The 14,533-nt window shown below is 39.4% G+C and overlaps 1 protein-coding gene across 1 annotated transcript in view; it reads right to left on the bottom strand.

The window, feature by feature from the left end:
• Nucleotides 1-14,533, bottom strand: part of LOC145418457 (uncharacterized) — a 149,901-nt gene that overhangs the window by 11,368 nt on the left and 124,000 nt on the right. The window contains exon 9 of the mRNA XM_080286874.1: nt 253-392. Coding sequence (XP_080143000.1) covers nt 253-392 — 140 coding nt within the window. The remainder of the gene's footprint in view (nt 1-252; nt 393-14,533) is intronic.

Raw genomic sequence — 14,533 nt, forward strand, 5'->3', positions numbered from 1 at the left:
GGGATGAGCATGATATTCTAGTGTAGGTCTTTTGTTACAGGTCACCATTTAAGATTAAGACCTGTCAGTTTTAGGCCAGGTTAGCGTAAAAGGGGTAAAATATTAGTTTCTATCTATCTATTGCCAGACTCAATAATCCCGTTAAGGGGTGGCCATTTGACTTCAAGTTATTTGTTTTACGGGGAGGGACACTAACCCTCCACCAACCCACTTGCTGCCACGAGTTTCAGTCTTACATATTCATCCACTTACCAGCGCCACACTCTCGGTCGTACAGCCTCCTCTCATACACATCAGCACCCCTGTCACGGACCAGGTAGTAGGAGGAGAGGTCACGGTATTCCTGGTCACTGAGTATGCAGTTCTTGTATTGATATGAACCACCATCATAGCTGCAGGATACAATAACATGGTAATCTTATGTTAATACTGGGATATAAAATTTTCCACTCCTGTGCCGGAATACATAAACGCACTTACGATCATTTTCCTATCTTAGCTCTGTTTTGTTTTGCAGAAAAGACAAGAGGACTGTCAAATCTTCTCCTGACTGCTTAGCTTCAAGAATAAATCCGAGTTAAAATACACGAAAAATATAGCAGATATCTGTTTTCTGCAGGAAGAGCAGAAATCTTCCCTTGTTTAGTTACCCCGTAAAAAGATATTTATGTTACGACTGGGCATCGATCGTAAACACGTTTGAATATCCCAACCCTGGACACTTATTATAATGTAAACTCCTGGGCATTTGGTATACAGTTTTTGTGTCGATATGAAGCAGCATTATAGCAGCAGAATACATGCTAATATGATGTTAAGTAGATCTACATGTAAACCCCTGGGCATTTGGTATACAGTATTTGAAATCGACATGTAAGCTCCTGGGCATTTAGTATACAATATTTGAAATCGACATGTAAGCTCCTGGGCATTTGGTATACGGTCCTTGCGTCGATATGACCCACCCTCATAGCTGCAGAACACAATAATATTGCAATATGCTAAGACTGATATGTTAGCTTTTCTACCCCTGGTCACTCTGTATACAGTTCTTGTGCCGATGTGAACTACCATCATAGCTGCAAAATACAATAACATGATAATATGGTGCTATGGCTGACGTGTATCTTTTCTCCTCCTGAGAGTCGGTACACAATAACTGACCAATTGTGAGTTTTGGCTACAAGTAAGTTCAAAATATCGACACTGGTAATTTTAACAGTATTAGCAAATAATCGAGTTTAAAATACGAGTAGAGAGGAAAACTATCGTGTGAAATAGCTGTGATATAACAGCAAGTGCTTGATTCACATTGCTGTTTCGATTTAGCCGTGAAAAAGGAAAGTACACTATCAACGACTGACCATCGTTTCAGTGTTCAAAAAGTTGGCTATATTCTTCTTTAATTACGGCAATGTCGAAGCAAAACACTGTTCGGCATATACTTGATATTATGCCAAAAGTATTTTCCCACGACATTCATCTCTTTAAAACGCGATTTGTGTTGACTACGAAAATTATCAATATCGATATTCTTAACTTCTCTGTAAGCCAAAACTCCCTAGCGGTCAATTGTGTCGCCACGAATCACCATCATAACTGCAGAATACAAGAACTATGATTAACATTAAGTTTATCTATGCCGTGGGATTCTCTTGCATATATTACCATCAATTCCTTGTCGTAAGTGTGATTTATTTTCTTAACGAGAGGAAAAGGAGAGAAAAGATCAACCCGTCTTTGCCCTTCATACAAAAATAAATAAGGGGTACGAGAGGAAAATAATCATGAAAATATATTTTCCTTCGGGGGAAGGGCAGGGAAAGGAGAGCACAGAATTTTCCAGGCCTTCAGTTCTTCCCGCAAAAAGCAAATTTAAGTTGCGACTGAGATTCTGTCGGAAATATGTATGAAAATCCCACCCAGTACACAGCTTCAATGTTCCCATGAATCGCCGCCATAGCCGCAGGGTACAACAGAATAATATGATAAGCTTCCATGTACGTTATTATTATTATTATTATTATTATTATTATTCACTCAGTATGACAGAGGACAGATCAACGTGAAGGTAAGTTGTCTGTAGCCACTCCTAACTGGATTAAGGCGTCTGGCAAAGATACATAGAGATTCAGTATACAGTTCTTGTGTCGAAACGAAGCAAAGTCCTGACTTCAAAATACTGTACTGTTATTACAATATGATGTTAGTCTCAAGTAAGCGTACGTTCTTAAAGTAATTACTGCTTTTAAATCTTATTTCTCTCTAGGACTGCGATAATGATGATGATAATGATGAAGATGATGATAATGAAGATGATGATGATAATGAAGATGATGATGATGATGATGATGATGATGATAATGACTTTCATATATATTCGACAGCTCTACACGTTGGCTTATGTTATCCTTCCTTCAATAGCTTTCTAACGATTTTAATCCACTTCGTTGCTAGGAATTTGGACTGGGATGCTTCTGCTGCTGCTGCTGGTGCTGCTGCTGCTGCTGCTGATGATGATGATGTTGATGATGATGACTATGTACTTAGAATCTCCTATATTTAAACTCTTTCTCTCTGATGACCAAGACGTATTTAATATTTAATTCTATCTTCAGACGATTTTATTCAGCTAGGGAGAGAAATTTTGAACTGGAGGGGTTACATATTAGCCTTAATAAACCTCCTCACTAATAGAGATCGACTAACTGAATGAAATCGTCCGCTGGTAGGAAAAATGAAGTGAGAAAATACGTCACCGGATTCTAGTTATCTATTGCCAGACGCCTTAATCCCGTAAGGGGTGGCCACAAACAAATCGCCTCCATGTCGCCTTGTTCCCCGCCATTTCGCTGCCCTTTCCCCAGCTCATCCCCCCCTCTTTCATGTCACCGGACTCAATGGGTTTATATTTTCGTCAGAAATCACCCTTATAATTGCTCAGTAAAATACCCTTGAAATATGACGCTATCCTTGGCATATCAGTTTATGTTCTGCCTTAGCTCCTTCCATCCGACGACTTATTTTTTTCCTTGTAACCTGGCAACCAAGAAACGATCTTATTCAGCTTAGGAAGGACCCCTGATGGTGGAGGGGTTAGTAGTGGAGTCGTATTTTAAGCTGCATCGGAGACCTCGTAGCACCTCCTCCTAAGTGAATTATTTTACGCATTACACCTGAACATTCTCTAGTATGCGGTTGACATCATCTTAGAAACACCATCCTTTGCATAAATAACCTATCAGAGGGTACTGAATTGTAATGTGCAGAATACATCGTGGGCTGCTCGATCACTGGCAGCTTCCCTATTCAGTCCCTTATCCCTGAGGTCACATTCAAAGACCTCGTCCCAGGTCTTTTTCGGTCTACCTCTTGCAATCCTACCCCTAACATTAACACTTCTCTCTTTCTGCACCCAATTATCATCCCCTATCTCCATGTGCCCAAACCATCTCAGTCTACCTCACCACGTATAAAATCAAGAAGAAGACATTCTGGTTCTTGTTTAGGCGAATCTGAAAGTGAACCCGGTAGACTGCAGGCTGAAATCATCCTTTTTCCAACAGACCATCATTTACTTTTCGGGGGAGAGGGAACTACTTGACAGACGTTTGTACATCATACCAGCTCCACCGCCCCTTTATATCTATGCCTCTGTGTTAAGGCGTCCCTCAACACTCACCCTGGCTTACTTTTTTTGTTTTAAACGTCCTGAACAAGTTGACGTATATCTGATATCATGTCCTCGCTATCCACATGATTTTTATTTAACGTACAGCCAACAAAAGTCCTGTCACCTTCCTTATTTAACGTACAGCCAACATCAAAAGTCCTGTCACCTTCCTTATTTAACGTACAGCCGACATCAAAAGTCCTGTCACCTTTCCTATCTAATGTACAGCTGACATCAAAAGTCCTGTCGCCTTTCCTATTTAACGTACAGCCGACATCAAGAGTCCTGTCACCTTTCCTATTTAATGTACAGCTTATGTTAAAAGTCCTGTCACCTTTCCTATTTAACGTACAGCTAACATAAAAAATACTGCCACTTCCTATTTTTCTCGGCATTGACTCTGAAAATCAGTGTAATGTCCACAGCAACCAACACTGCTATTACTGACCTTTAGTTAAATATAGCCAACATTTCCTTGGTTGGAGCGGATTTACCACACTAATTTCAAACACAATTGAGTGAACAACAGGAGAGGCAAAAGGACTTTTGATGCCGATTGTACACAGGTAAGACTTTTGACATTAGAGGGGCGTGGGGGTGAGGTAGAAAAGGCCTTCATTAACCCCTCCAGTACGAGAGTTCTTTCCTAGACTGCATAATAGCATTTGGTGGTAGTTTAATCAATCAATCAATCAATCATTTCCTGTGGCACCCCACGGGATTAATAGGGCCTCGATGAACTCTCTCCACCAATATTTGTCTCTTGCCATCTCCTTCAGGTCCCACCAACACTTCTCTCCTGCTTCTTTTTTCATTGTCCTCAACCAGGTTTCCCTCGGCCTACCTCAACCTCTTCTTCCTCTAGAAGTCTACCCCGGCACATCCTGTATTAAACAGCCCTCTTTTCTGTATATGTGCCCCAGCCACTTCCAGTGAGACAGTCTCACATATTCATTAACTGGTTCCACTCTCTTAACCCTGAAACAGGACACCTAGTTGCGCCTATACACCATTAGGACACCTGGGTCTCACAGACCCACCATATAGAAAAAAAAAATACTTGTGTTTTATTTACTGAATCTTTGACCAATCTACAACCTTTTTGGTTCAGTTTACTATGCAATAATGAATATACAATTAAAATTAACATATTAAAAGCATTTTTGGCAAAATTTTTGAAAAAAAACTGTACCGCTTCTGTTTACACGGACCCCATAAGAAAAGAAACGACACAATGATGCTCACACTGCTGTCAAAGCTAGTGGCATGAAGGGTCTTCGTGGTGTGAAGAGGGCACTTCACAGGGTGAAAAAATTGCATCACACAACAGTAAATTTCAGCCCCCCTTATCCAGGACACCTGGGTCTCACAGACCCGACCACGATTTTAGTGTGTTATACACCAAAACAGAAGGAGACCTGGAAAACCACACTGCCACCTTTAGCATGGGCATCCAAACTTAGGAAGCTATTGGGAAGGACAGGGGTCCCTGGCATATAGTAGTTGCTGATCCAGTAAGTGGCAAAAAGTGGCCGGGTTTCACAGACCCAGGTGTACTGTTTAAGGGTTTATCCTTTACTCTTTCATTTGTAACTCTGTCTTGCCACTTTACCCAAGAATCCTTCTCAGTATTTTATTCTCAAAGCTTAATACTTTCTGATCTGTTGCAATTGTACTGTACCATGACTCATGCCCATAAATTAAAATTGGTCTAACCATGGACTTGTAAATTTTCACATTAGTATGTACCGAAAGCATATCATTATTCCAAACAGATTTCAACATTCCAACAGCTTGCCAAGCCTGTCTAATCCTCTCCTCAATTTCATTGTTTAATGATCCATTAGATGATACAATCGTTCCCAGATATTTAAAGTTTTCTACATTCTTCACCACATTATTCCCAATTACACAATCGATTTGGTTCTCCACGTTCATATTAATAATTTCAGTCTTCCCACAATTTATTACCAATCCCACTTTTTCTCCTTCCTCCACCAGACAATCAAGCACCCTCTGCATCTCGTAAATACTTCTGCAAATCAGTACAATATCATCAGCATAGTCCAAATCCATCAGCTTCTTATTTTCTTTCCAGTTAATTCCTGCACCTGTTCTCCTTACAACCTTTCTCATATCATAATCCATAACCAAAACAAACAGCAATGGCGAAAGAACTCCTCCTTGAATCACTCCTGACCTAACTTCAAATGGATCACTCAAAGAACCACCCACCATTACCTTACAAAAAGTACCTTCATGCAGGCTTCTAATAATATTTACAAACTTTTCTGGTATACCATAGAATCTCATAATTTTCAACATAGCTCCACGTGAAACACTATCAAACGCCTTTTCAAAATCCACAAAACACATACTAAGTGGCATTTACATCTCATTAGCTTGTTGCATTAGATGCCTTACAATAAAAATCTGATCATTACAACCTCGATCCTTTCTAAATCCCGCTTGTTCTTCTCTTAAAAATTTATCAATTACTGGCTCTATTCTGTTCAACAAGATTTTGGAAAAGAATTTTGCAACTACAGGTGTCAAAGTTATCCCCCTCCAATTGCCACACACACTTAAATCACCCTTTTTTGGTATTTTTATAATCACTCCATTTTTCCACTCTTCTGGAATTCCACCATTATCCCAAGCCACATTAAAAAGTTTCGAAAGCGCATTCATCAACTCGTCATTTTCCACCTTAAGCATTTCAGGAAATATTCCATCCTCTCCTGGGGCCTTATAATTCTTTAACTCCTTTATAGATTTTGCTACCTCTTCCAAGTTTATATCCCCTGTTTCTATCTGCAAATCTCTCTCGGCTGGCAAAATGTCCTCTTCAGCTGGGATTGGTCTATTTAGAACAGATTCAAAGTGCTCTTTCCACCTTCCATTTATATCCAGATCTTTAATCATTAAATTACCATTTCTATCTCGTACAGGTATTTCCTTCCTTCTCTTTTCAGTCCCAGTTAACTCCTTTATGGCCTGATACGCTGCTCTTGTGCTCTGACCGTCATTTTTGCTTAATTTAATTTCTGTCTCTGTTGCCTTTTCATCATATTGCCTCCTCTTATCACGTCTAACGAGTCTTTTTACTTCAAAATGTAAACTCCAGTACTTTGCTCTAAGTACTTCAACTACCTGGCCATCAACATGTTGTTCTTCACTTCTTAACTTAGCCTCTTTCCTTTTCTTAATTGCATTCCATGTTTCATCTGACATCCAATTTTTCCTTCTCGCTTTTCCCTTTTTCTTAATAGTAACCTTAGCACTCTCATGCAAAACCTCTTTTACCTCTCTCCACATTTGATTAATATCATTGTCTTCAGATTCCATCAAAGTCTGCAGGACTAGAAACCTGTTCCTACATTCCCACCGAAACTTTTCCCTCGTGCTCTCATCACTCCTCAGCTCATCACAGTCATAATTATTACCTCCTGTACAATTACCATTAACGTTTCTCTTAAGTTTTATTTTAATCTTTGACACAACAAGTTGATGATCACTACCTATATCTGCTCCCCTCCTTACGCAAACATCTTGCAGATAACTCCAATGCCTTCTGCTAATTGCAATGTGGTCAATCTGATTACAGTATTTACCACATGGTGAAATCCAAGTAGTCTTATGTATTTTTCTATGCTCAAAGATAGTTCCACCAATTATAAGGTCATTTGCCAAACAAAAGCTTCCAAGTCGCACCCTCTTTTCGTTTCTTATACCAACACCCTCCTTACCCATACAATCTTCAAAGCCATCCCTACTACTGCCAACAATCGCATTAAAATCACCAATGCAAACTAACACATCATGTCTTGCCCCTCTATTCACTGCATCCTGCAGCTTCTCATAAAAGTCATCCTTCATTTCATCAGCAGCCTCATTTGTCGGAGCGTACCCTACAACCATACTGATATTACCATGGTCAGATTTTAAACGAGCATAAAGCAAGCGCTCATTAATTGGTTCAAACTCACATACTGCCTTACAAGCATCTCTATTCAGCAGTAAGCCTACTCCTTGGTAATGATTTCCATCACTCCTACCAGAAACCAACATAGTAATACCATCTTCCAAATTCATTTTATCAACTCCAAGCAACCTCGTTTCTGTAAGAGCACAAATATCCATCTTGTATTCCTTGAACACTGAAATAAGTTCTTCCATTTTACCAGCCTGATTGAGAGTTCGAACATTCCAGTTTCCTATTCTTAAGGTTCTTTTTGGATGTATAAACTTATTTTTACACCGTGGGATTCTTAGCACCCCCTGCCCACTTAAGGGCTGCACGGAACTGAGGGCCATTGCTTCGTAACCAGAGTTCATCAAGATTTCTTAGTCAGAAAAATATTTTACCCTGGAGCCAATGCCAGTGGCTCGCAGGAACCAGACAGTGGAAAGAGGAAATTAACTGAATGAAAGTAAAATGCAGAGGGTTTGGACAGACAAAGTACAATGGAAAGAAAGAGAGCAAAAAGAATGTAGATAAAAGTGTCCCTTTTAGTCGCCTCTTACGACAAGCAGGGAATAGCCTACTGGGGAAGTATTCTATCCCCCCTCCCCCAGGTAGTTTGATCAGTGTAAAAAAAACATGTTATCTTTATGAGGTTACTGATAACATTTCAGGTACGTCTTATCTGTAAACTTCACAGCGTCTTTACCAGCAGTAGCAAAGCGGTGTTAGCGGAGTGAGGTTTAGAGAATGGATATAGTGAGCTGGTGGTGGTGGTGGTGGTGGTGGTGGTGTGTTCTTATGTCACTCGAAAATTCTGAGGTTTATCAGGAAGTAGCAGATTAGGGTCACTCGTGAGAATTTAGAACACGATTAGGACGATGATGATGGATGATGGTGACTGAAGATTTATGACTGATGATGACGATGATTGGTGGTGGTGGTGTGTTCTTATGTCGTTCGAGAATTCTGAGGTTTTTGTAGGAAGTAACAAATTGGTGTCACTCGTGAGAATTTAGAACACGATTGGGATGATGATGATGGATGATAGTGGTTGATGATGATGATGATGACTGATGATGACGATGATTGGTGGTGGTGGTGGTGGTGGTGGTGTGATCTTATGTAGGCTACACGGAATCCACATAAGGTTATTCGAAAAGTCTATGAAGTTTTTCCAGGAAGTAGCAAGGTGGTGTCACTCGTGAAAGGTTAGAACACGATTGGGATGATGATGATGAAAATGATGATGATGATGATGATGATGATGATGATGATGATGATGATGATGGATGGATGATTGATGATTGATGATGATGATGATGATGATAATGATGATGATGATGATGGTGGTGGTGGTGGTGGTGATTGTGGTGGTGGTGGTGGTGGTGTGTTTTCATGCAGGCTACTCGGAATCTACATATGCTAATAATCTACCAGGTCTCTGCAGGAAGTAGAGAAATGGTGTCATTCGTGTACGTTTGGAGCACGACTGGGATGGTGATGATGATGATGATGATGGTGATGATGTGTATCGGAAATCAAAATGAATTTTAACTTTACAAGGAGAAGGAATGTGTTAGTAATCATGTGAGGCTGGGACGACGAATGCTGAGTGGTGGGCCAGTTGGAAATAAGGATATGATGATGATGATGATGATGATGATGATGATGATGATGATGATACGTTTCTTCTTTGAATGTAACTGAGGTATGTTCGTAAACGGTATCGCGTCTAAACAGGAAGAAATAACAAAACGGTGTGAGTCATGTGAAGTTCAAGAGACAAGCACAAAGAACTGAGTGAATAATCTACCTTGATGATGATGATGATGATGATGATGATGATGATGATGATGACACGTTTCTTCTTTGAATGTAACTGAGGTATGTTCGTAAAGGGCATCGCGTCTAAACAGGAAGAAATAACAGAATGGTGTGAGTCATGTGAAGTTGACGGGTCGGGCAGCAGGAAGGTGGGTTGGTTAGCTAGTCGTGGTGAAAGTTGTCCTGAAGACCTCTAACCTACATACGTGTGTAGCCCGGACCTCCGTCCTCGCTTCCTACTTCCCAACCGCCTCAGGCCATCTCTCATACCTGGCCTCGTATTTATATATGATCTTGACTGATTTCTCGTATTTATATAAGATCTCGACCAATTTCTCGTATTTTTGTAAGCTCTCGACTAATTTCTCGTATTTATATAAGCTCTCGACTAATTTCTCGTATTTATATAAGATCTCGACTAATTTCTCGTATTTATAGAAGATCCTAACAACATTCTCGTATTTACAGTTATAGGAACTAATTTCTCGTATTTATTTGAGATCTTAACTAACTTCTCTTATTTATATGAGATCTTAACCAATTTCTCGTATTTACATAACATCTCAACTGATTAATCGTATTTATACAAGATCTTTATCAATTACCCGTACTTATATACGATCTGGACTAATTTCTCGTATTTATATAAAATCTTAGCTGTCTCGTATTCATGTAAGATCTTAATTTCTCGGATTTATATTAGATTTTGACTAATGCCTCGTATTTATGTAGGATTTTAATTTCTCGTACTTATATGAGGTCTTGACTGATTTCTCGTATTCATATAAGCTCTTAACAAATTTTTACAGTCAACTGATTCAATCTAATGATACATTTTTTAGCTTATTCTTTCTGTCTCTAGTCAGTGTTAGCTCTGGAGGGACATTTACAGCTGGTGAGGTATCTTGATTTAATTCCTCTTTTCACTCTATGGTCCGTATTCCCTAGCACCTTTTCCTTAACGATTTATTTTCCAAACTGCCCGTTAACATTCTCTTTTCTTTGCTTTTTATATCTTTTTAACGTCAACATTGTTTGTCTGACTATCACACATGAATATATTAACGGAGCAGAATCAGAAATAAACCGGTCAGGCAGAGGTGTTAGTAAGATCCCTAACTGTACACGAATTCCGCCCTAAGACATATATGCAAAGCTGAATAAAATCATCTGAGGAGAAGGATAAAAATAAAGCAATATATCCCGTCCCAAGATTGAAGGGATTAATAAGAATCACTAACTTGGCCATGTGGAGAGGATGGAGAGTGAGAGACTGACAAGGAGAGTGTATGTGAATGAGGTGGAGGGGGGAAGAGGGAGGGGGGAAGAGAGAGGGGGAGGCCAAGGATGAGATGCAGGGATGGAGTGGAGAGGTATATGAGAGAGAGGGGTGTGGGCTGGGAGCAGGGCAGTGAAATGGCGGGGGACAAAGCGACATGGAGGCGATTTGTTTGTGACCACCCCTTACGGGATTAAGACGTCTGGCAAGAGATGGATGGACAGACTAATTTAACCACCATGACAGTTATTTTCTTCACTAATATTTATTCTAATTTGATATACTCGTTTCACCTTAACCTGGCCCAGAATTTCGCCCATTTGCAGCTTGTTTCATGAAGCTCAGTGGCAAAACAAGACAATGCTTCGACTCTACATTCATCCCATTGCACTTTTTCAAGACTAGTATAATTTTCTAGTGTTATTCTTTTGCTAAACTCAGCACTAAAGAAGGGGAGAGCTCGATATTAGGGCAAGTCAAAGCAAAACGAGTATAGTGAAGTGTTTGATAACTGTATGCTTAAAGACGAATGTACATGCGAGTAAAAGCAATATTATGCACAACTTCTTCCCTTCAGTCAGAAGACGTATTGTTCTATTATATTTTTGCTAACTTCAGACCATTTTTCTCAGCTTCGAATACACTTTTTTTGAACTGATGGAGATATATATAGGCTTCGTTAGTCCGTAAGTTATTATTATTATTTTCTTTATGCATGGAAGAAAGAACCAAAGGCCAGAAGCTCGTAAGATTGTTCCCTCAAAGAAAAAAAATAAGAACACGATAACAGAGAGCCAAATTCAAGATCTGTAGTGTGTCCAAATATATAGTATAATCGTCCAGGTATAGCAAACCTGAAAATTAAGGTCATCTGATTGAAGATGTTAAACAATAATAGAGTTTTAAAATACGTCCCTTGGTGAAAATACTTCCCTTGGTGATTGGCGTGTACAATATCTCCTTATATTCTGACAGCTGCATTCTCGTTGACTTAACACACACAGGCCCTCATTCTTGTCGCGTAAGGAAGGTCTCAACACCATTCATTAAGCTATTTATATTGCTTATTACTCCTTATTCTCCTATTCTGTGTTGCATAAATCCTTCACACGTCGCCATGCTCCGCATAAATAAAGTACAAAAGGATTTTAACGTGCAATATACACAATTAAATCGCTAAAAAAGAGGTGCTATGGGAGCTTCCTCACAACACGAGATACCGCTCATAGCACAAGTTCAGGTCAGAGATACACAAGCTGACTTAAACTTAATCCTATGTCGTAACTCATATTACTTTCTATAGGATGAACAAGAGACACTGAGGGATGCTGCTTTCTCCTTTCCTCGTCCTTCCCTCAAAAATAAATAAAATAAAATTGCTCGAGTAATTTAATATGGTTTTTGCGAGAACAAGAGACATGGGAAAATTGTCTTGTTCATGCCCTTCCTGTGAGACCAAATCATTGTGGCTAAGGAAAATTCATAATGAAATTTTTAATTCGGGACTAGTACAAAGGCAAATTTTTAATACCTGATGTTACGTACGTCATCTGCATATACCGGTAATTATTTTTTGTGAGTGTACCCAGTATTCTCGGAGTGTTCCCATCAGTGCAGGCGGTTCCCATGCTCTCTCTTGCCTGTGGGTATCTAGTACACGGGATCATTTAACCCCCAGACCTCTTGGAGTTTCCCACCTGGCGATAGTCAAACCAAAATAAACTACACTGCATATATTCTAACCTGATATAAAGTTGCCATCTCTCCATCTTGAACACTTAGTTGTGAGAAATAGATTAACAATTAAATATGATGCTAGTCAGGAGGAAGTGCTATGGAGAGGATGTAGAGCAGTACTACAGTATTGTTTTTCTCCTTCGAGTGACCTGCGTTAAATAAGTAGCAAAGGGATAAAAATCTGGGCCAAGTTAAGGTGAAAAGAGTATAGTCGTCTCTCGAGGTTAAGTGTAAAAAGGAAGTGGGTTTATAAAAGAGAAACATTTTCCCTTCTTTAACTCCTATTTGAGGATACATTTTTAAATTTAACTCTTGTACTGTCAGACGATTTTACTCTGCTTAGGGATGGCCTTTGGTGTTGATGGGGTTACTGAAGGCTCTATCAAACACCTCCAGTTCGAAAAATCTCCCAAAGACTGAGTAAAATCGTCTGGTATGGCAAATAAATACCATAGTACGTCACCTTTGTAAAATACAGAGTGGCCTGAATATGACACTCCACTCCACTGCGTTAACCGATATCTCACTCAGTGTTACCAGTACCTAACCTACATCAATTATCAGTTCTCTACTCCTACAACCACGCCCACATTAGCCAACTGAGCCGTCCCCACAACACTTATCATACAACAGTGTGAGTTTCCAGTCTGTCTATCTATCTGTCTGTCTGTCTATCCATCTATCTATCTACAGCCAGATGCCAAAATCCTGTATCACGCTCAATTTACGGGCCACCTTGCATAGGCTTCATAAACAACTTTAAAGGCTTTTCCTTAGTTGGATAACATCGTCTGGTAGAAGGAAGAGAAATGACGTTGCCAGAAATTTGGTACCTACAGTATATAGACCAGCTTTTAATCACTCTTTTTAACGCACACTGTTAGGATCAACGGGGGATTAATGGAAGATATTTTTTTCCAGATTTCTTTTATGTTAATTTGGTTGTAATAACTTTAATCCTCTTATTTCAGAACATCTCTAGTGCTGGACGATTTTACTGAATTAAGTGAGTCACGGGACCTAAGAGTTTACGCTCTTACTATAAACCTTGTCATGGCCGGAACATCTGCTGTATTCTGCTATAATTAAGAACACGTGATTATATATATTTTTTTAAGGAAGGAGGAACCAAAGGCCAGGAGCCCACTTATAGTTCCCACCAAGAAAAAAATAAGATAACAGAGTCTAATTCAAGATCCGTTCATTTCGAGATGCCTGGACATACTGCTTTTGAAAGACTGGAGCTCATAGGCAGTAGGAAATAAACAAAGCGTGAATGTCATTTCTTCCATTGTGATGATGTCTGATTATATTTCTTACTATTCCCCCACAGTTATATTCAGGTAAAGGTGAGTTTATTCGAAATGGAGAAGATACAGCTTTATCAACTTCTGCTCAGCGAGACGCTTCTTCTTAGCAAGATAAGACAATGTACCGACAACCTGTGTAAAATATATGAGGTGTTCTCAAGGGAAGGGTTAATTGTAGCAGATCAGAGATTCCTAAACTTCTTCCGACCATTAACCACTTAGGTCAAAAAAACCTTGATGATTTCGGCCCTCCCCCGACTAGAGAAGAGTGATTCCTCCCTCCCCCCTTTGGCAATAGCTTTCAATAACTCTAGACTCCAGTTATTAGCTTCACTTTAATGGTACTTTTCAACGTGTAAAAGCCAAAGTCAAGCAGTATTATGAAAACTTTATACAGTTGTGTAAACATATTTATAGATAGATAGATGGACAGATAGAGGAATAAATAAGCAGACAGATAGATAGGCAGATAAATAGATACAGAAGATAGATAGATAGATGAGAGATTTTGGACTGCTATAAAACAATAATTATTTGCAAACCCGGGTCCTGACATTACTCATAAAAAGCAAAAATGAAAGACAAAAAGGTATCTCAATATACATCACATCTATAACCTACAACACATCCAAATGGTTGCAATGGAAGTGTTTATTCCCCCCCTACCCCTGGAATGTCGAAATTCCCCCTGGTTAATTTTCCTCCTCACCTACAAATCAATGAAAGAAATACAGAACGATCAC

This window comes from Coenobita brevimanus, chromosome 114 (genome assembly GCF_032717465.1).
Source record: "Coenobita brevimanus isolate Jiangsu-jjx chromosome 114, ASM3271746v2, whole genome shotgun sequence".
NCBI classification, from domain to species: Eukaryota; Metazoa; Arthropoda; class Malacostraca; order Decapoda; family Coenobitidae; genus Coenobita; species Coenobita brevimanus.